This window comes from Branchiostoma lanceolatum, chromosome 16 (assembly GCF_035083965.1).
Source record: "Branchiostoma lanceolatum isolate klBraLanc5 chromosome 16, klBraLanc5.hap2, whole genome shotgun sequence".
Classification (NCBI taxonomy): Eukaryota; Metazoa; Chordata; class Leptocardii; order Amphioxiformes; family Branchiostomatidae; genus Branchiostoma; species Branchiostoma lanceolatum.
The window spans coordinates 9,201,694-9,225,334 of NC_089737.1; the positions used below are offsets into that span (position 1 = coordinate 9,201,694).

General features: G+C 40.7%; 3 protein-coding genes across 3 annotated transcripts in view; 2 read left to right on the forward strand and 1 right to left on the reverse strand.

The window, feature by feature from the left end:
- Positions 1–1,927, forward strand: part of LOC136422212 (uncharacterized) — a 52,354-nt gene extending 50,427 nt beyond the window's left edge. Inside the window, exon 67 of the mRNA XM_066409858.1 lies at positions 159–1,927. Within this exon, the coding sequence (XP_066265955.1) occupies positions 159–233 (75 nt within the window). The 3' untranslated portion in view covers positions 234–1,927. The remainder of the gene's footprint in view (positions 1–158) is intronic.
- Positions 1,795–19,642, reverse strand: LOC136421754 (ubiquitin carboxyl-terminal hydrolase 47-like). Its single transcript, XM_066409270.1, has 30 exons — positions 19,472–19,642; positions 18,542–18,748; positions 17,895–18,014; positions 16,634–16,799; positions 16,011–16,107; positions 15,530–15,675; positions 15,004–15,083; positions 14,563–14,712; positions 14,197–14,292; positions 13,788–13,885; positions 13,379–13,442; positions 12,827–13,000; positions 12,209–12,288; positions 11,961–12,089; positions 11,338–11,393; positions 10,901–11,013; positions 10,545–10,649; positions 9,867–10,074; positions 9,522–9,637; positions 9,261–9,380; positions 8,458–8,581; positions 7,640–8,179; positions 7,129–7,220; positions 6,643–6,807; positions 5,849–5,964; positions 5,599–5,717; positions 4,885–5,015; positions 4,246–4,293; positions 3,838–3,968; positions 1,795–3,275 (listed from the first exon to the last, which is right to left on the reverse strand). Exons 1-30 carry the CDS (start codon positions 19,508–19,510, stop codon positions 3,104–3,106), a joined length of 4,002 nt encoding a protein of 1,333 aa, XP_066265367.1. The 5' UTR covers positions 19,511–19,642; the 3' UTR covers positions 1,795–3,103.
- A 15-nt stretch (positions 19,643–19,657) lies between these two features.
- LOC136421750 (large ribosomal subunit protein uL1-like) lies at positions 19,658–23,282 on the forward strand. The gene is made up of 5 exons (XM_066409267.1): positions 19,658–19,789; positions 20,591–20,743; positions 21,501–21,649; positions 22,338–22,510; positions 23,074–23,282. Exons 1-5 carry the CDS (start codon positions 19,680–19,682, stop codon positions 23,242–23,244), a joined length of 756 nt encoding a protein of 251 aa, XP_066265364.1. The 5' UTR covers positions 19,658–19,679; the 3' UTR covers positions 23,245–23,282.
- The last annotated feature ends 359 nt before the right edge of the window (positions 23,283–23,641 follow it).

Consider the following 23,641-nt stretch of genomic DNA (forward strand, 5'->3'; position numbering starts at 1 on the left):
AGCCAGAAACAAACATAGCAGCACAATATATACATGTATACCTATGTTAACAAGTTAAGGGCCTTCACCTTTAACATATTATCCACAATGCATATTGCTGCGCGTGATCAGTTGGAACCATGAAAAGGCTTATACTTGTTGTTCCGTTTGCGTTTCAGGAGTACCATGTGGCTGTCAATGCCATTGACAATGCAGGGATGTACATCACTGTCACTGGGATGCTCACTTCCTAAAGTGAAGAAGATTCAACTTTTGTGTGAAGATCTTTATTGCTGAAGAATATATTTTTGATACGGAGGCTTTTAACTACAGTCAAACCTGTCCAAGAAGACCACTCAGGGGACTGATAAAATCTGGTCTATATGGACAGGTGGTCACTATAGACAGGATTCTTAATGCTTTTGTCAATGGGAAAAATGATCTAAGGGACTATTGGTCACTTGTACAGGTTTGACTGTATACAAAGTGGATGGTGTTGTTTTGCCTCCAATGGTGTGAATCAGATTCAAAACTATGGATTTTTATATATCATGATGACAGCAAACTCTGTTTGAATTGCCTATAAATCTGGTGTATTTACACTGTTAATACATTACAGCTGACTACATGTAACAACATGCATTTAATGCCATTGATCATGAATATCAAGGGATTTGGCTTTTATTTTACTTCTATTTACGAATAAAATACATGCGAGCCATTTTTAAGAAAAACAGTAAAGTGTGTTGATAAGATGTTATTTTTTTATTTGATCATTTTCTGCCCATATCTTGCACTAATATAACCACCCTACAGGCTATTCATGAAGATGTTTGATAAACTGAGTGTGAAACTATACGTATAGCTCATAAAGCATTTTATGACATGTGTTGTCTTTGTTTTAAAACAGTGTCCACCATCAAGTCTTAATGAGTTCCACAATCTCATTGAATGATTCGTTCCACATATATATATATGATATAACATTACCTACAAATGTAACTACATGTCTCATAGTGTGTTGTAAGGACTTGCATTTTGTGTTGGACATTTGCTGCTACAGCAACAAACTATCAGTTCTTCATTCTAAATAATGAAAAAAAGTGTCACACATTCCCACGACTTTGCTCCTGACCACTCCCAAACCAACGTCAGTGCTGTTTTTGGTGTAGCCTGGAATATCCTTTTAGTTCACTCCTCTGATCGCATCCAAGCAGAATATGACTTATATGAAAATACATAGTTGGCTAGAGGAGATGATTTAATTTTTTAAAGACTGGTAAGCAACCTCGCCAACCATCTCCCAACCTTAGACCTACTCACAACTAACTCCCAACCATGGTCTGGAGAAGGTCAGGAGGCCATGGTTGGTTACATTTATTTGAATGTGTTACAAGGGCTTGAAGATGGGGGCATGTCATTCCAACGCCTTCAGCCATGGCAAGAAATGTCTTCTGTTTTTGAGATCTGTCATATACACACCCTTGTACCTGTAAAAGTTCCTTATCTAAGACTTAACTTGATATATATGTTTGATCAACGAAAATTTCTCATGGTCACAACTATTCGGGTATTCTTGAAGATACAAATAAATCAACAGTGTGTGTGTGTACATCAGACTGATTGTCTTTTTTTCAGCATAGGCCTGTCTCGATTTTATGGATAGCACCCCCTAGACACCTCAAAATCGACATGAGCGCACGAAAAAGATCTAACGTTAGGCCATGTTGACGCGGTCCCCAGAAAGTGCGAAATGGACCGAAATGGAAGTTACAAGAGTACTAAGTGTTATTAAATTTACATAATAAAACTGACTTCACATTTTCAAAAGAGGTTTATTTTCTTACCAGAGAGGTGTCCATACTAGAACCATCCATCGTTACACATGTAACATATTTTTCCATATTGTTAATGATAATAATATCTCATTGCAATCAGATGCAAAGCCGGAAAAAAATAGGTAAATGTGGCACATGATGTACTTCATAAACTCTTTGCGTATTATTTTTTTCTCCTTGTCTGATGTGAATTGTCAATGTACATTGTTTTCATACACTATGTTAGACTGCAATTTGTTCCTAAGTACCATAGATTACACATATTTAAACTAAAAAGAATCTATAAAAACTTCACTTTGAGACTTTACTTTCCAAGCTACTCGATGCTGCATTTAACACTATTTCCATGTGTTAAGAACATTGTCTTAAAACAAAGCAGCAGCAAAGAGATTGCAACAACAAAATCAAGGGGGCGAACTTAATGCTACTTGGGAATAGAAGGACACTTATGCAAATACGTTGACCCGAAGGGAAGCATTCCTTAAGAATAAGCTGCTTCAAGGCTTAAACTGGGCATGTGCAGTGTGATGCCTTGTGGGTAATATGTCAAAGTTGAAAGCCCCTGAGACATAAACAAAACACGTCTGGACATGTGTCAAGCATGGTCTAGACAAGAATTGTTTACAAGTCAGAGGCCCTTAACCTTTGACCTTGCACATGTGCATTTGACACTGTGAAACGGCTTATAAAGCAAATCTTTCTTGTGCTAACATAGAAATACACTGTACACCAATTTGTACATTTTTCCTAAAGTCAATTTACAGTTACATGGACAATAAGAGTGATATTTCACAATGTTGAAAGCTTCAAGTTCAACTGGGTCAAAAACCTTATGGTAAGGATAGGAATGTACTATAATAATACTTCTAGCATATCATCTAGTGAGAATGTACTCCAACCCTTGCATAATGGTTAACAATGTTACATCTTAATCAAAGTTGTTCAAGAACTTTGCTAGCAGAATAGAGGTCTCAAATGTATGTATTTCCGTCAAAAGTATACATTTGGTACTACAATATTCTACATACGTTCTTAATTCACCAACCAAGCAAGCAGAGGTGTGGTGTGTGAGTAATAGATGAGTCAATGACAACAAATGATCTAACAATCTAGCATACTTTCTTACCATTAGTGTACAACTTACGTATACATGTATGTACGTCATAATCTGTTCCTTTACATCTCTTCTCTTCTTTGGAATATATCGAAAGCACACGTGCTTCTCTGTACAAATTTTACAACATCATTCTGCAACTATTCTAGTCCGTGTCTTCACACAGCTGCTATCATGACCGTTTGTCCGTGGACTTGCTGTTGTCGGTGTAAATCTTCAGCGCTCGCTCCTTACGCGGCGAGTACGAGATGCGGCTCCCCGTCTTGTTTAACCTTGTGTTCTCCTTTCGCTGTAGGTCGCGACGCTGGTCATCGCTTAATGCGGCCAAGGTTTCTTCTGAATCTCTGCATGGAGTAAAGGAATAGGAGATAGTACCTGTAAATGCTAACTATACACATACAACACTGTATTTGAAACTGTACTTTAATTACTAAAATTTTACTGGTACTTATTCAGTTATTGCAAGGCCTTTTCAAGTCATCGATAATTCATAGCAAGGTTGCATTAGGGACAATATTCAAAAGAACCTGCACTTATTTAAGATAAACGGTTATAAAAGAATCCTGATGACTGTTCATCATAATTCGCAGTTCATGTTTTGACGGCGCTACGGGATCGGTCTATTGTTTCAGGGACTGTTGCACTGTGAACGACCTATGGCCATATTTGTTGATCACTAGAAGTTGGCCGAATTTTAAAATCAACAGATAATCGACCAAATTTTTCTCCTGAAAATCAACCCTTTCACATTAGACAGGGGCTTGGCTAGTTACGAACATCTCTACAAATTGATCAGTGATTGAGAGGACACCATAAATATCCTTTAAGAGCTCTCAGACTCATCTGCTGTGTGACAGCCCCTTAACAGGTGTTCAGATGTTTGAACAGGTGTAGTATTTGTCTCACCTGTAGAAGAGAACCGACCCGTCATCACAGATGTAGAGCGGCCAGGTGTTGAGCGCCTGTACTGACGGGTCCCACTCCAGGTCCGTGTGGATCTCTAACAGTGACACGTCACACGGGAATGTACCACGGCCCTGTATAAAATACATGCAATATGGGGTCAACAATGGGAAAAATGGCTTTACCCCTGAGGTGTCGCCAAAAAAAATATGAAAATCTATTCATTTCTTCTTGACTTGTCCTATCTGAAACTAGGGAACTAAAGCACCCCTGTAGTTCCATGAAAGCTGCTAGAGGGCCTGAACTTATGTTATTTCTTCCCAAGCACAAAACAATATGACCATAGCATGTCTAGAGTACAGATTCTACTTCATCTACTTATCATTTTTTAAAGTAGCGGAAACCACAAACCTTGGCAAACTGTACTCTTTCTACCGGAAGGCCGCTAACTTCAGCTATCTGTTTACAAAAAGAAAGTATGGTTAGTGGTAGAACTTGATGTAGACATGCTTACAATGTAGTCAACCTAAAACTAAGGAAACATAAACTGGTATAAACACAGCTTTCATATGCCTGGCTTTTTACACAACCTAAAGTGAAGAAAATACTAGATATAAGACAAACATATCTTTAGTGAAAATATCATGTTGTCAACACAATAAAAACTTCGGAATGAAAGCTTTACAATCTTTTTTTTTTTGGTCTACAAGTCCTAAAAACATGGGGTTAAAAAGTAACTTATTGTATACAGCAACAAGAATATGTTGTTGTATGAAATACATTCTATGTCTTTGTCTGCTGGTACTGTAAATGTTGAAATGTTTGCAGTAACTTTACTTTCGCAGTGACCTCTCCACCTCAAATCCATGAAACGCAAATATACAGTTCTTCCAATGCATTTCTACTGCACTACAGAATTATTTCAACTGTGAACTTGAAACAGCACAGAAAACCTTCTTTTCCCCTCCTACTTCTAATAAGAATGACTGCGAATTCAAAGTAATTGAATTTACAGTACAATGATGTGGACATGAACCATTTTATACAGACCCTCTCTTTGAGTTCCTCCACATTCTGGCCCTCTATGATGATCTCCTGGAACGGTCCCAGTTTGTACTCCGTTGGGAACCATCTCCGCACAAACACTGCTATCTGCTGCATGGACACCATAGCCTCGGGCTCTGTACAACACAACAGAGTTTTTACTACATTTCACAAACAAGCAATTTCTAAACATCTACACCTATAACAAGCAGCAAAAGCTAGTTTGTGCCATTATCCAAAACCTGCTTAGTCTAGATTACTTATCATTGATAAAAGGAAAGGTGCCAAAGCATTTTTGAGGCCAGAGGCAGTGTGTTGTTATCCACTGTGTCTTAGGCACGGTATTTGAAGGTGGAGCTCATCCCTCTCCTTCCACCACCTTTTATTTTCCTACCAAAGTCAGATAGCCACTTTACACCTGGGTGGTGTGTGGAAAATCCTGTCAAATGCCTTTCTCAATGACACAACGTCTAGCCAGGAATCAAACCAGTGACCTTTTCATCCTGTTTCTGCTAGCCCAACCTAAGGCCTTGACACCACTTATCCTTGATACAAAAATTAAAGGGAACATTTCTTTTCTACTCACATTTTTGCTTTAATGTTAGTGCACCCCTTGCAACTTTCTAAAGAACTGCAGGTTGACAATGCTGTGGAGTTTGACAAATACTTCATGGTAGAATCAATTAATGCTTAATTGGAAAATAAGGGAAGAGGTCACACCTTCCAGCACCTGTAGGAAGACCTCCCAGTTGCTGAAGACTGGAATGTCGTCTTCGTACACCTGCCAGTCCAGGAAGATGGTGCCTGGGTTCTTCCACGTCTTCTTCCGCAGACGACACCTGGAAGTACATACAAATGTATGTACATTAAGAAATATGATAAATACTACACATACATCTGTGTAAATGTATGCATATGGACTAGGGGATTGGGCAGACATTGTAGCAGTAGAAAAAGTTTTATATCTGACCTGTCGAGAGGGATGTCCAGTCCACACTGGTCCCTGAGCTGAGGCAGGATGTCTTCTTTAGACTGCAGGACTGTCATACCTTTAGCCACCACCCAGTCCAACAGGAACTTACAAGGCTGGAGGGAGAAGTCAAACACGTCTTACAGCATGCACATGAACGAATGCTAGATTTATTTTGAGAACTATAAATTATGAAATGTTCATTGCGGTTTTATTTTCGTGGTGATCTCTCCACCGCGAATTCACGACACTGCAAATATGTGTATTCAATGTACTACTATTGTACTACCATCATCATCATGTCGGGCGGCTTGTCCAGACTAAGGCTAGATCTGTTCCTCCAGAGGACACAGTCACAACACCAACTCAACTGTACTACAGAATTGATCCATCTGCAAAGTTAAAACACCACAAAGACCTCGTTTCACCTTTTACCACCAAATCAAGTCCCAGCACAAATTTATATAACCTTAGGCTTGTAAATGAAGATGACAGTAAAACTCAGTAGGAAAAAGAATAAAAGCTAGATCTTTAACCAAGTTTGTCTTTTTTCCCAACCAAAAGCTTTTAGAATATTGTTCCTAGCATAAACAGTGACTTTGCAACACTGGAGCTGTATCAGTTGTAAACATCTTAAACATCAGACTAACCAAATGTACGGTGAACTGACCCACAATGCAAATAGAATACATTACAAAGTACTGTACAGATGAACACAGGATGTGTGAATAAGTGCCTCCTAGCAATTCACAAGTGTACTGCAGGTTATGAAGACTATCTGGAGATGCCCATACCTCTGGGTCGTTAACCATGAGCTGGTATATCTTGACCCTGTACTCCCCTTTCCTCAGGGCCCTGCCCAGACGGATGGTCACCTTACAGTCGTCTCCAAACTGAGACAGGTTCTCGTTGAGTCGCACGCTCTCGAACTCCTGATTATTGGCGTAACTTCTGTACACCTGGAGACATGTGCACACAAGTACAAAGATTAATTTTCTCTGGGCATAGAGGGCAAATAGGCACTGAGGCACTGCCAAAAAGGAATTCATGCTCTGGACAATATACATCTTTAAACAGTGGACACAGATCTTACAGAAATATGGAAGTGAACACACATGTACATAATATACATCTATTACTTTGATCAATACATTTCCTGGAACATGGAGGATAAATAGCTCCACCCCTTAGGTGTCACCAAAAATGGATTCATCGGCTGACCACCATGCATCCTATGAAACAGAAGTTATCTTAAGGAACATCTTAAGCATCGTCTTTACCTTAAAATTTTCTCCTGTGACGCCAACAAAAGGCTCCAGCTCTTTCTTGAGTGCTCCCAGGGAAATCCTCTTGTCTAAATGTGCTATCAGAACTGTAAAAAACACCAAATTGTTATCATTTACCAGAAATATAATTACATTCACTCACTCACTCACTCACTCACTCACACCCCAGTTTATGGTCCGTTTTCTGCATCTTGCGAGGTAAAATCTTTGGCATTCCTTAGTTTATAAGTACAACATACAGTAAGTCACTTTATCTTCACGGTAGCAAAATTTCATGGTGTAAGGAAAACGGACATTACCTTCAAGGTGGCGGCAAGTGAACGAATCACAAATAATAACAACAAGGTTTTACTCGGTGATGATATTGATAAGTTCACGGTGCAGACTGAGGTGATCATGAAAACAGTGAACATAAAAGTTACAGTCAAAGACACAAGAATAACAGTATAGGTCAATTTCAAACTCGTGATAACAGATAGTGAAGTTAACATAAGATTGACAATACCTTCCTGAGCTGGGTCCCCCCCTACTGGAACAGGTACTGTGGAATATTCTGCATGGAAGTAGTACGGTTGCCTGTGGAAAGGCGGCGGCACTTCCGTCTCAGCCTCCTCCCCCGATACCCCACCCTCATCCTGATCCCCTCCGTTAGAATTGTAACAACTGTCCGTTTCAGTTTCGCCGTTGCTCCCGGACCCGTCGCTCTGCCACGGTCCTCCCGCGGAATTATTCCACTCCGCCGTTCTATCAGTCTGTGAGTCCGCGGAATCCTGAACGGTAGCAGCGTCCGCAGTCGCGGGCTCGTCTGTACACGTCCTTTCATCCTCCTCTTCTTCTGACAACTTATTAGAATCTACCATATTGCACTGGGGGGCTGAGCTGTCCTGGTTGGCGACAGTTTGCGAGCCGTTCTGCGCCGTTACAGTCTGGTTTGACTCGGAGCCAGGTTGTTGCGTGCTGCAATGCCTCATGTGTTCTGTCTCCGTATCAATCAACTCTTCCAACTCTGTCTCTTTCTTCGCAGACATTCGCTCTCTTAGTTTCGCTGTAAATCAATTATGATGCATCAGCTCTTTCAATCCTCAATTTGACAAAAAGAAAACAAAGAAGACTACAATTTAACCATTAGCACACCGAAGTAGCCCTTTGGCATCCAATTTCCAATTGGTTACAGAGTTAGGCAACAGGAAAATTCAAAGATTAAAAAAAAAACACATACAGATTTAAAGATATCCAACAAAAATATCAACTACCAATAACAATGACTTCCAAAAGAAATGAGGCTTCGCCCACGAGGTGTAGCCAAAAAGAACTCCAGCTTACCTGACTCAGTAGGAAGGGTGATGTAGACCCTGATAGTGTTGGCATATCTGTCCAGCAGGTACCACATCTTAGACTGGGGCAAGGGCAGCAAGCTGTCCTGGGACTCACTGCACTCTACAAACACCTGTAGGAACCAAGGTTACATTCTTAACAAACATATGGAAAACAAACAAACAAACAAACAGACAAACAAAAAGACAGACCAAAAACAATACCTCCCAACGAATAAGTAGGCTTTTTCATTGACCGCATGAGTGTCTGTCTATTGTCACACAAGGACCATAGGTTGATAAATTTCTAATTCTGTCAACTCTGAATGTCACTTCCTGTAACTCTGGCAAGCCTGACACTTACTTCCTGTCACTCTGTGTTGTCTATCATATGGAAAATACTTCAAGCAGAAATACAGAGAAACAAACAAAAAACAGACAGACAAACAGAAAACAATACCTCCATTCATGGAGGTAAACACATTATAAATTCTTCATGCAGCATTTGCAAAGGTAAATAGAGTATTTGTGCTACATATACTTCAGGTTTGCTATGTTAGTTAGTGATTACGGGGTCTTTTTTTAATATGAATTGGTATTGAATTTTTCTTTTTATTTGAGTTGAATGCATGATAGTTGTGTGCCGATTTGTTAAAGATAGAGAGAACGCTAGCGACCCCAAAAAACACCCCTCCCAATGAAATAGTATGGCTACCCTGCGACGTCACAAAATCAAGATGGCGGCCACCACACAACCCAACGGATCCAACAAAGGTTTTGCTACGCAAACCTGTAAAAATGATAAAAACTTGCCTTATTGCTCCTCATGAATCCCTCAGCCTTCAGGGTCTTATTGGCAACAGTCAGCAGCCTAAGTTCATTATAATATCTCTCAAACACAACCCTCATGTTGGCTGCTGGCAGACCGGTGGCCTATTTAAAGGAGAAAAAATTAAAAGAATCTACACATTCTGTTGTCTTACAATTTGAGTTATAGAGTACATCATATAAATCACATGGTCATAACAATGTAATATACAGAATTCATTTTTCTGTCATATCTCTTATACGCACCTGTGCCAGTTGATTCTTGAATTCGCTGACAGTCTGGTTGAGGTACGCCCGTACCGTGATGGGAGGAGAGACCGTTTCAGACTCTAGGTCTACAACATGGACCTTCACTGTAGTACCTGTGGGGAAGGACAGGGGGCACTTCAATACTGCAGCACAAAGCATGGCAGCTGCTTACAACACTTTCTGCAGAACATTCAGAAACTGCTCAGCTCCCTCTCAGGTACAGGAACACACAGAAACAGACAAGCACACAAACACTCAGACAAGAAAAAAATACTTCACTCCATTAGAGTAGAAGCAGTGAGGTATAACAGCTCCACCCCTGAACTGTTGCCAAAAACGTACCTCCAGTCTTGTACTTCTGGAACTTCTGGTCAGGTCTTCTGGTCTCCAGCAGCAGGTCGAAAATGTAGGTGGACTTGACCCCGCCGAGCAGAACCCCCATGGGCGTCTCCTCCTCGCCCTCGTACGAACGCTCCAGCGTGTCGTGGAACTCGTCGTACTTCACCAGCCGGCACTGGTCCAGCGCGACCACAGGGTCAAGGTTGAACATCTGCGCGGGAAGATTGGATGTGTGTCAATCACAAGTGCAAGGTTTTCTGTATCTGCTTCTGTATCTATATAGCCGGTATACATGTAACTGCCTTTCGGCATTACACACCAGCTCTACAGGCAAACAGTGTGGCAAAATCATAAAATCCTTTACAAGGTTTATATTCAGATTAGCAACATACGTACAGGCAGCAAGTGAAAAGCAGTTTTGATATTTTAGAGCTTAAACACAGGCAAACGTTTGGCACAAGTAATAGACTTGCAGAGAAGACACATTATAAGGAAGTTCGTGGTATCATAATAATCAATGTCTGCAGAGTTCTGTTTCAACAGTCTTCGGAATGTGCTGAGCTACAATCGCATTCTGGTATGTGTAAAGCTTATGAGGTGCTAAGGAGGCCTTTAGTGCTGCCTGAAGCTATGAAGAGCAAGAGAGTTTACAAGTAATACAAAAGAGTGTGTGTGTTTTACCTTCCATGCGATCTCTGTCGCCTCTGCTAGTGTCTTGTCCTTGTGTACTTCCAGTCGACCCTCCAGTAGCTTCTTGGACTCAGGATGGACACAGAACAGCTTGATCTGTGCAAGTAAAACAAAAGGAGAAAGGGTAAGTTTGAAGTATACTATACTTTAGAAACACTACTCTAGATCTCAAGAAACAGCTACCACAAGCAGCTTACAAAACTGCAATACTGATGAATTTACTAATTTTGTGGCGTCGTTGCTGCAGTGTCTGCCTGAACATTTGTTTCATGATATCTTGATATTCCATTCTAAGGATTATTTTACTAATGTACTAAAGGATAAGAAAGATCAAGAGTTGTTGTCACCTTGCACATGGCCTTGTCCATCTCCCTTTGTCTTCTCTCGTGCTCCTCTCTGTCGTGAAGTTTGTGCACGAGTTTCTTGATGTGCTCAGGCAGATCAGACAATTCGATGGGCACTAGAAAAACACATGACAGACATTTCACATTTCAGATCTTTGTTTAAAGAAAATTTAATAAAAAGACTCTATTTTGCAGGTCATTAAACCAAACTCATTCAAGTATACAATGTCAAAAGTCAAAAGTATTGTGAAGTCATTTACTTTTGAAGTGGCTTTATTTTGCAGAGTTTTAAATTCAAGACCAATACAACTCTGTAGTACAACAGTCATACAATGGAGACACATTTGCAGTGTCATGATCTTGCACTGGAGAGGTCACAACAAAACTTAAACCGCCACAAAAGTTTCAAGGTTTACAACAGTAACCAAATAAATACTTACGAGTATTTCTCTTTGTCTCAATCTGTCTGTACATGAGCATGTAGGCATTGGTGGAACTATCAAGATATAATAAAAAAAAGATTTGCCAGAGTTAGATATCAAAAGAAGAGTTACATATTATCAAAAGGTGACAAGATGGTCTTGTGGGTAGGGTTGTTGACATAGAATCTAAAGGTTCTGGGTTCAAATCTCCAGCCTCAATGTTATGCCCTTGGAAATTTAGGCACTGTACCCCTATTTCCTCACTCGACTTGTGAAAATGAGTACCCAGCTTCATGTAGTGAAGTCCTCTTGGATGGGACAAAAAGCCAGAGGTCCCGTGTTTGAGGAGAGCCATCCCCCGAGCCCATTAAAGAATACAGCACACTTGTTTAAAAGAGCAGGGGTCCTTCCTGGTGTGAGTGGATCAAACCTTACAGTCTAGTCTTACACAGCTTGTACCTACTGCAGTAGCAAATAGTAGCGGGCAACCTCAAGCCAACCGTACACACTCACACAGTATCTTCAGAAAAGACGCCAAATGTTTGCCTTGTGTGTGGCTCTCTCAATGGTTTGGGGCTGAATGTACAAGTACACCCAAAGGCAGTTTACCAGTTATGCTGAACAGTACAAAATCCACTCACCTGGCAAAGGCTCCAGAGTAGTAGCCCCTGTGCGAGCCGCTACCGCCATAGGTCTTGCGTATGTCGTCATACGTGATCTTAGTGACGTGCTGGTCGTTGAAACTGTACCACTGGCCATCGCGGAAGGACCTATCGGAAATACAGCTCGTGTTACGCGGGAGCTTGTCTCACTAAACAGTCAAAGGGAGGTTTTTTAGAAACTTGGAAGAGACACAAACTTTACAAGCATACCATAAAGTCATACTTACTTGATGTATGCATAGTAGTGCCCCCCAGCTGCACTACCAGAGTGAATCATGATGGAAAACAGTTCATACATGTACGGACCCTGCAGGAAAAGAGGAGATATCTGTTTACTATAATATGACAGATACAAAATCATCATAAACAAGAAGCCGACCCATGACATCACAAACAAACATGGCGGCACCCATAGACTCACAGGTAAAACAGAACAGGTTTAACCTTCTCCCTGCTGCCTAACCAATAGGGAACTGGGTACCAAACGGCTACTTTAGAGTGCTAAGTGTACAAGCTAGCACTGTCATAACAACTTCATCAGTCTAATCATTTACAACTTTTGCTCATAGTTTGAAGTATTGGACATCATGAACTACATCTATTTGCGATGGTTTTATGGTTGTGGCTTTTGCGACGAGCTCTCACCATGAACAAACATGTATGTTCCACTTGCATTGCATTTCTGTGTTTGTAGAGCACAGTTAAAACAATTCTGTGGTACTATTACATTTGTAATACATTGGAAATGCAAATCAGCTGTGTCATGAATGCGCCGCGGAGCGGTCACCACAAAAACAAACATTTAATGATTTACAGCAACAGAAATGCATGTAAAAACATCAAACCTTGGCTTGTTGTTCCTTTTTGTTCCTGTCGTTGATGACCGCGGTATTCTGTTCGATGTCGATCCCTTCGTCCACCATGTCGTCCTGGGTCTCCCCGGTGTGGTTTCTCAGGCCGGTGTCGTCCTCAGCACTACTCCCCGACGCAGACAAGGTGTCGTCCACGTCTGTTTTACTCTGACGGGAAATTGGATGTCACAGAACAAGTGTTAGAAATACATGGAATTGTGCTTTTAATGTAGACCTAACATGTTGTTAAGTCTGTGAGAATAGGGATCGTATGAGAAATGCAAGATTATAAAACCTTACAAAATGAGGTAAATTGGCCCCACCCGGGAGGCTTCACCAAAAAGTCAATAGGCTTCACCCCTTAGGTGTTGCCAAAAATATCTAAAGAATTGCATGGCCTTGCCTATTTCAGATGGAGCAAAAAATGTTGTATCGAATCGGCCATATTCATTAGGAAAACTCCAATTTTGGCAAACCACAAACTAAAAAGCTGTTTGAAAACAATTGGAGATTTTATAGGAATAAACTTGAATGAAATAATCTTACCTGTATTGTTCCTGTGTCATCAGTGATGAAGCTGTTAAGGTTCAGGATTTCAGGGAATGTCATCCTGTTGAAAAACACAAAAGATAATTCATTACTTAAAAATAGGCAATACATTCTGTAATGTGTACATTGTAAGTAATAGACATATATACTGACTGTCCATCACAATTAGCAGTTCAATCAATGATAGCATGGTAATTAACAGTTTGACCAATGAGAGAGTAGCTGTATGTCCGTCAAATCTGTATATTTCTATGTTCTAATTTTGCGTTTCTACGTTTTGACGGGGCTAAGGAATTAGTCTATCATAATGAAAAAGATTCACAAATTAGGCTGCTAAATATCTTTATGACTGGCTGCAAAAAAAAAGGAAAAACTAAACATGTACAATTTTTTCTTCCATACTTACTTGTCGTTGAGTTTGATCCTCTGCATGGTGTTGTAGTCAAAGTCAAACCTCTTCAGCTGCATGGTCAGTAAGTACGGAAACTTCACTATCTTCAGGCCCTAAGGGGAAAGACAAATCACAATTCTTTACGTAAAAAAATAAAGTACAGCTTTGAAAGTCTGAAAATGATTCAACAGTAGCTAAGATTGGTACCGAAATGTATAAACTTAGTCTTGACAATTTCACAACAAGGCAGAGATGGCAAACTTCATCCCCTTATCCATACTGCTTTGCAATCCTTCTAGTCCCAGACGGAATCAGAGGCATAGGACTTAACTCGTCAAGAAACACACACACAGAAACACAAACATACACATGCATATACACACACATACACAGACACCAACACTTCACATAGATGACAGCATACCTTGTGGGCATCACATTTCTTGTTACACTTCTCACAGAAGTACTGGTTACTTCCGTCCAAGGTTTCCGGCTGGACAAAGGCTTCCAATGCTTCTTGCTGGAACCAGAAAAGTAAAATCAAGTCAACAAATGATCACAACAAACTTGTCACTTACCAAGTTATTTCAGAGTATCCTTCTGGCTAAAAAAGAAAGCAAGTTTCAAATGGTGTACAAAAAAATAAAAGCTACAAAAGGATACATTTTCCTAAACAGTGTATCAATGAATGCTTTGTAACAGACTGCTTTTTTCAAGGATTACAAAAAATGTCATGTAGTGTATTAGCTGTTATTTTAGTTATAACATAAAAAAAACGACTGTTACATACCACATTGCCGTAGGCGTGTGTTGCCCCAAACGGTCGTACGGTTAGCGGTATGTCCAGGAATGCGTCCATACGCGCGCTCTCGTTCCCACACTCCAGGCAGCGTACGTAGTCCTTCAGTCTGCCCTGGTAAAGCTCATTGATGAGGTTTTTCTGTGGGGCAAGAAGAATCCAGCATGACATGCGCACCTCCTAGTGACTTTCATAAAAACTGCAGAACTCATAGATCAGACAATGCTGGAGGCTGTGCAAAATAGAGCACTTTCAGACTGTAGGCACTACTGATTTGGTCTGTGTTATTCCATTTGGTCACCAATGCATCAAGCATGACAAGTGCGCCTCCTAGTGACTTTCATAAAAACTGCAGACCAAGTAGATCAGTAAATGCTGGGGGCTATGACAAATGGTAAAGAGCCCTTACATACAACTGTAGGAAGTACTGACCTGGTCTGTGTTTTTCCACTTGGTCTCCAAAGCGTCAAACATGACTCTGCAAAGTTCTTGGACATCGTGCTGCTGCCAGGCTGTGGGGAGGCAAAAAAACAATCAAATTTATGATACATATACTGCTCAGTGCATATTTTGGTTGGAAAAAACTCAAGCAAGCAAATCAGTCCTAAAACTGAGACCCCCTTAACAAAACTGACTTTGACTGGAAGCAACAACAGAGCTGTGAGACAATCCCTATAACATCCTTCTATTATAAAAACAACAACTATGAACATTTGAAATCATCTTTGAAGAAACAGATGAGTATCAAAATTGTAGCTCCTTAACAAAACTGACTTTGGAAGGAAACAACAAGAGGGATGTGAGACTATCCAAATAAAATCCTTCTGTCAAAAAAAACTTTGAACATATGAGATCATCCCTGAACAACCTGTTGCATTAGGAAAAAAGTCCCTAAAACACCCTTAACAAAACTGACGTTGATTGCAAACAGCAACAGAGTTTTGAGACCATCCCTCACCATCGCTGCTGTCCCAGCCGAAGCTCCTGGTGATGTCCGTCGTCTCCACAGCTCTCTTCTTGCTGGTCTGCAGCTGGATGAACAGCTTCTGCAGCTGGGAGGGGATGCTGCGGGCCTCCTCATCCTCTGCACCATCAAACTCCCATCTGGAACAAACAGTAGAAAATTAAAGCCTTCACCCCTATGGTGTTGCCAAAAAAGATTAGTGATGCTGTTGCTTCAGTATGGAACAATCAGTGATTATTGGAGCCTCCACCCCTGAGTTCTGCCAAACAAAGTTTTATAATATTGTGGCTTCATTATGCAGCTCTGTTATAAGAGCTGGCAAAAAAGCCCAGTCCTGACTGTCTATCACAATCAGCAGTTTGACCAATCATAACATGGCAATTTGTGGTTCAACCAATGAGAGTGTGGCTGCATGTTCATCACATATTTGCATCCTTTATGCATTTCTACTCTACTTTCTTCTATAGTTACTTACTTATAGACTGCATTCCTGAACTCTGGGGTCATGTACAGTGTCTGGAGTAGACTGTTCAGGTAACAAGTCATAGCCTGGTTCACCAGACCTACATAACCTGCAAGGAAAATAGCATGCCTTTATATGAAATAGCATTTACGAACACAAAGATCCAGTCTATCATACCCACTTCTAAATGAGAGCTACAACTAGACACAAAAATGCATTCCAAGAATGATTTTAAAAAGTGACCATTGCATGATGAGAACAAGAGATACAAAAACTGAAATCTGAGAAGCTCTGCTGCAATACTACAGAAAGGATGAACACAATATATGGTGAATGTGACTAGGCTATGAAAATATATAGCCGCGAAAACACAGACAGACCAAGTTCAATATGGTGAACTGGTCGGCTCTTTCATTGACCCCATGACCTGGAATGTCTGTCAGTTGTCACACAAGGTTGATAAATTAGTAGTTTTGCCAACTCTGAACTCCTTTTCCAGCTACAACTCTGACCTTTGCCCTGTTACTATGGTGACATGTGCCTAGCATATGAAAATAACTATGTAAACACAAACAGACACACTAGAAACAATACCTACGCTCACGAAGGTAAAGAGGTCAATCGTCTCTTCTTACCAGTGTCAGACTTGATGAGTGCTGAGGCATAGCTGTAGGTGCTGTAGTCAGTACTGGGGTTGGGAGATGGGCCGTACACAGGACCGTACGTACTGGTGCTGTCTGTACTACCTGTAGCCTGGCTCTCACTGATGGCGAGGGCATCACCAACAGTGTCATCATCCTCCTGTGGTAGGCACAACAAAACCAATCCTGAATGTCCATCACAATTAGCAGTTCAACCAATTAGAGAATGGCAATTAGTTGTTTGACCAACAAGAGTGTGACTTCATGTCCGTGAAATACTTTGCATTTTTATGTGTTTATTTTATAGTTCTATGTTTTGTCAAAGGCTTTGTGATCTCTCAATTCTGTGTACTCCTTTGCAAATCATTTTCAGAACATAAAAATATTCGTAAGCAATGTTTGTCTCAAAAACAATCTGGCTTTGAAGCACATCACTTCTTTAACTTTTGACCCATATCAATTTCATCATGGTAGATGAAGTGCAACGCAAACTCCAATCTGGACCCTCAAAATCATTTCTTTACCTATTCATAGTGAAACTGCTTTGAACTCTAGTCACAGAAGAATTTCAGAGAACACATATTACAAGACTAGGTCTCCTAAAGTTAAAATTAGGAAGAGTACTTCAACTTATGACACTTTGGTGCTACCATAAGCAAACAAATTGTAACCGCATCCCTTGGTTGTCAACAAAAGAAAGCATGTCACATACAGTAAATATTGAAATAGTCACGGTGGTTTTATGTCCATGTTTTTTGCAGTGATCTCTTTACCGCAAAATCATCACTGCTAACTTAACAATGCAGATTTTCTCTCAGTAATGCACTCTGTTTGTTTTGCGTAAACAGTGTTATGCCTTTTGGCATAAAATCAAGTTTGTACAGTAAGTACAAGCTGAGTAAGACTGTAAGGTTTGATCCACTCACACTGGGTTCAACACCTAGTCTTTTTTTATAAGTGTGGTGGGTTTAATATGCTCAAGGTGTGGCTCTCCTCAAACATGGGACCTCTGGCTTTACGTCCCATAAAAAAAAAGAGGGCATCTCTAACCAAAGCTAGGTAATCATATTCACCAACTTGAGTGAGAAAATAGGTTTCTTTCCCAACGGCAAATCATTGGGGCCTGCTAGGGATTCAAACTCCAAACCTTTAGATTCTAAGGCAAGAACCCTAACCACAAGGCCGCCTTGAGACATTGGCACCTTCCCCCCCTCCCACCACAAAGGTTTAGTCCCTTCAACATAAATGAACTTACCTGAATGGTGGATTGTGGAGGTTGTTCATCTTTCTCGTTGATGACAAAGTGGTTTCTCTTGTTGTCTGGGAGTAGGCCCAACTGGAACAGGGTGTCCTTACTGTCTTCTTGAACATCCACCTAGTCAAGCACGAACAATACAGTACATATGTAAAACATGCTAAGCATGAACAATACAGTACATATGTAAAACATGCTAAGCATGAACAATACAGTACATATGTAAAACATGCTAAGTACTGTATATCTTGAAATGTCATGATCAGCAATGGTTTTATTTGCATGAATTTCTATGCCACAAAAGCATTCTAATGTACCACATATCCCCATGACAATTAATGAATTTACAGTAAATATAGAATACAACACGATGTATTCCATAGCGCCCGAGGTATTGGCCAGACCGCAGGTCGTATCGCTCAATGGCCGAAGGTGGTGGGATTGTGACATTTTCTAACATCATGAACAATCATCCTACAAAAAGCAATGTACCATAGTTTAGAAGCTCGTTGACTGTACATACATGAAAGTCACATTTACAAAACAAATCAAGTATAAATTGTATTGCAAAAACATTACCAAAGCATTATGCTTTTCCTCATGAGCAAAACATGGTGACAAAGGGAAGAAAAATGTAATCAACTCACCGTGTCACCGCCATCCTTTCCTCCCCTTTCCCATTGCAGGAGGAATGTACCGGGGACGTAGTTCGCATGCTGAGCCACCTCGTTGTACAGCGAACACATGGTCGTGGACGCCGGGAGGTTCAGCGTGATTCGCGACCGGCTGTAGTTCACCGTACACATGTCTCGCACCAGGCACAGCATCTTTGGCTCATCCGCTGCGCAAACCATCTGAAAAAAACACAATCATTGTGCTGTAAAAATGCCTCCGCCCCAGAGGTGTAGCCAAAAAATGCAAGACAAAGAACTACAACAAACATAGGGATTAACACTTGTTAATCAATTGGAGTGAGAAAAGAAAACAATGGGGTTTGCAAAGCATTGATATGCTAATTAGGAAAACAATGGAGCTCTAGTAAGCCCAGTCTTCTACACCCATACAGAATATCTGTTGTGGATTGTAGAGTAATTTGAAAATGTGTACAAGATTCTTAGGGTTTTGCAAAATACACAATTTATGATAATTCTATTCTAAGAAAAATATTTTTGATGTAATCATACGGTTGACTAGTCAGGGTAAAATTTCTATAATTTTCTACACGCATGCAGCTATATACCATAAAGGAAAATATCCATATTATATAAACCTATGGAACAAAACTGTATCTAAAACAATTTTGCTCTTAATTTGACTTTGAACTTGATATTTGGAAGTTCGTGACAAAAAGTACAGGAAATAAAAAAGAGAAATATGCCCTAATATTGTGACGCCATTTTTGTCAAGTTCATGTCTAGCTGTCCTTCATAAGGATCTCACAAATCGATAGATTTCGGTAATTTTCACGGAAAAATATTATTTTTGCCCACGTACAACTGAAGTGGATGTGTTTCGTACTTCGGTCTACCTCTGACGTCTAGTCCAGCTTTCAACAGTCACGTGTACTTTTCTCTTACCTCTGTAGCCACTACTTGCTTTCCCTCGACGGGAAGCATGTTTTCTTCTTCAAACGCCCGTTATTCCAGTCCAAGGAAACCTTATGAGGCTTCAGTTTAAAGAAGAAAACGTCGACGCCATAGAAAAATGAATCAGTCTCCAATATTTCACAAGGTTCCAAGATGGCAGCTTTATCTGGCGCATGCGTAATGTGGAAATCTCGCGGAGATGTTACGCGAGATTTGGCGTGGTTGTGAAATCTCGCGAAGAGAGGTAACGCGAGATTTTGTGTGGATCCGCCTTTTTTGCCTTCGTCTGCCAACAAGAAGCAAGATGAGGTAAGACCTCTCAAAAATCCGTCTTAATCTGCGTTAATCGGAGTTCGTTTTCAGCCGTGTTTTACAGATTTTGATAAGAAATGGATATAGATGTGTTTTCAGAGTACATTTTGTGGAAATGTTTTATTACATTGCCGTAAATCGGGGTGAAATGAGAGTGTGCAGTGACGGAAAATGTGGGGCAGGTCGGCCACGCTTTCTGCCAGCGTGTATGAACATGCACCGGTCATTCAATTTCAAGAAATCAAACACTGACAAGTTATTGCAGGAGCGTTGTGTCCTTTGTAAGAATTGTCTATTATATCAGCATCAATGTTGATTATTCTGAAGACGTCAGATAATACTTCTGAATTAGTTTTTAATTTGATATGTGAAAATTATGTGAAGACCTCTTCCAACATGATAATTGATATTTATTTTCATTATGAACGTTAACGTTGAAACTGACATAGTCTGACAAAAAATTAAAGTGCAGTAGTGCACTTGATTTTTCGGTGGGGTATCTATATGCCAGAAGCACCCAGTGCCATACGATCTCCAAGCAGATGTTGGGAGCTCATGTGATTGCACAATCTTCTGGCCCACGCAACATCTATCTGCTTGGAGATTAAGACAACTGTTGCCTCCACATAAAAAAGTCCTGCTACAATAAACGATTCTGTAGTAGAGTGTAACCTTGCTTGTACGATGTAGCTCATATGTTGATTGTACTAAAATGTTCATTTTCCTATAATTTAGTATAAATTATCACATATTTAAGTTTGAATTGTTTCTTGATATGCTACGTTTTCCGTTCTGCAGTAAGATAAACAGGGAGAACCTCTACGAGTCCGTGGACACAGTCCTCGCGCACTCCAGGGACAAGAAGCGCAAGTTTGTGGAGACCGTGGAGCTTCAGATCGCCCTGAAGAACTACGACCCCCAAAAGGACAAGCGTTTCTCTGGCACCGTCAAGTAGGCACACTGCTCCAACCTACTAGCTAGGTAGTCGCACCGTTGTGTGTGGCGGACCCCCACCCAGGGTCTTGAATAATCTGGGGAGGCAAGGGCACGAATGTGACCCCGAGCCGTTATAAAAGGATTCCCACACTAAGCTGGGAAAGTTGCAAACTGGTACTTCTTTATGCAATAGTTTGCAGGTATCACATGTTGCAAGTTTGAACTATGAATACATGTTTGTGCCCCCTTGTATGTTCTCATAAGTACATGTACCTGGACTCTAGCTTGTAACTTGTGTAGTGCAACTTGTGTTTTTTAAGCCAGGTCACACATTGTATAAGCAAAAGCAAGAAGAAAACACAGATGAACTTTCAAGTGAAGAAAACTTAAATGTGTAGGTAACTCTACGCGCACAACAGTAAGTCTCCAAGCGCATATGCTGGGAAATATAATCAGTACTTTTTCGTAGCAGTCTGTTTTTGTTACTGAATCTCACAGAAACAGGCAGCTAGGAAAATATGATTTTGTAGCCTCCCAACATCTGCTTGGAGATAAACATCTTAGTACACATAGTCAAAGCATCAAGGCAGTTCAGTGATGACAATATTCTGCATGTGTGCAGAGCTCCAGCTATGAAGAGCAACCAGAAATAGCTCTAGAATTACACTGAGAACTGTTTCAAAAGCTTTAACTTACACACTGGAGCAGAAAAGAGATGCGAGTAGTTTTCTGCGTTCTCTGTAAAAAAGTTTTTTTGTCCTCCGTTTCCCAGGCTGAGGCACACACCCCGTCCCAAGTATCGCGTGTGCATGCTGGGAGACCAGCAGCACGTTGACGAGGCCAAGGCCAACGATATCCCCTGCATGGACGTTGAATCCCTCAAGAAGCTCAACAAGAACAAGAAGCTTGTCAAGAAGCTCGGTACGAAAGTTCACGTTATGTTATATTCCAGACTTAACAAAATCAAAAAATATCATTGAAATCCATTGTTCAGTTATTCCCCATGAAGATTTTGACAAAACCGTCCCTACAGTTCCAGAGCAAGCTGCCAGGGGCCCCAAACCTATGCCACTTCTTTCTTACATCACATCAAAAGCTATCTACCACCAAAAAATCAAGACCATAGAACATCCAGGTCAAAAGATACAAAAAATGGAAGTTCTGCTGGAGTACTAACGTCACGTACCAGGGGGCCCAAAATCGACTTTGACTTTCGTCTTCCTAACACCCATCCACATACCAAATATCATCATAATCCATCGAGAGAGTTATGATGACAATGTACAGTATTCCGGAAACACAGACACCCAAAACTATATCTCCATTTTTCATGGGAGATAATAAATAAAATTCACCATACATATTTGGAATGAAGGATTTGTTTAGGCTTGTCTGTAATATTTCTGCCATTACCAATACATTACACAATCCAGCATAGTCCCGATTTTGGCAAAGGCGAAGGCATTATCTGGCTGTGGAAGTGGAAGGGCTGTAAAGCAGCTTGGTCAAGGGCCCTTAGAGCTATCGTCGGTCTTCTCTCATTGTAGTGTTGATAACAATAAGAACCAAGAAATAATAATTATTTTCTTCTTCTTTAATCTTTATCTAGCCAAGAAGTATGATGCTTTCCTGGCGTCCGACACTCTGATCAAGCAGATCCCCCGTATCCTGGGCCCTGGTCTGAGCAAGGCTGGCAAGTTCCCCACCCTCCTGACTCACAACGAGTCCATGACGGGCAAGGTGGAAGAGGTCAAGTCTACCATCAAGTTCCAGATGAAGAAGGTGAGAGTCAAGTAGATTGCTATCAGGGCTGTTTTCTGTTCACATGTTTAAACATAAGCATACTCTGTTATTGATAATAGTGCAACTGGTGTATTTTTGGTTGGGTCACACAATGAATGTATGATGAAGACCCGGAAGAAAACTTGTAGCTTCGTGTTATCTTAACAACAAGGCAGTTCAGTGATGACAATATTCTGCATGTGTGCAGAGCTCCAGCTATGAAGAGCAACCAGAAATAGCTCTAGAATTACACTGAGAACTTTGCCTGGTCAAATATTAATACTCATCCTGCAACAAAACAAGCTGGTTCACGGTTTGAAGTGCACATGACAAAAATCCACAAAGGTAAACAGTTCATGTGTTTTGTTTGTCTCAGCGGCCTTCAAATTTGACATATTACCCACAATATATCACACAGCGCATGTACAATTCAAACCACGAACCAGCTTCTTCCAATGTGTACAGTTGAGGAATTTCCTTTCACTTTTACTGTCTTTGCCCCCAAAATCGCATATGCATCTACTTCTCTTCTGACCAGTGTTGTTGTTTATTGTTTTGTTTAGGTGTTGTGCCTGTCCGTCGCCATCGGACACGTCACCATGTCTGCAGAGGATCTGGTCTCCAACATTGTGTTGGCCGTGAACTTCCTTATCTCCCTGCTAAAGAAGGGGTGGCAGAACGTCAGGGCACTGTACATCAAGTCCACCATGGGACCATCTCAGCGCCTCTACTAAATCAATTTTGTCGTCAATAAATGTGTCTGACAATTGTGCATCTGTGTGTTCTGTTGTGCTGAGTACTGATTCAGTTTAGCTACAAAGATGCACTACTGTAGCATAGCTATGTCTTAAAAAAACCAAGCGGTCTGCCCAAAAGTATGCATCTATCATTCTATGTAAAATGAAACAATAGATGTTGTCTTGTTTCTTGTGAGCTTTGAAAAGAGTATACATTACAGCTATTGCAAAAACTCAATGGAAAACTTGTTTAGAAATGCAGGAATACACTGACAAGAATGCAGGAGCATCTTGGGTAGGCTTCCTATAGCTTCGGAAACATTTGAAAAGCTCTTCAAGAATGATCTCAAAGCAGAGGTTTGGCTCTGCTTTTAACAATGTCGTGCCTTGATAA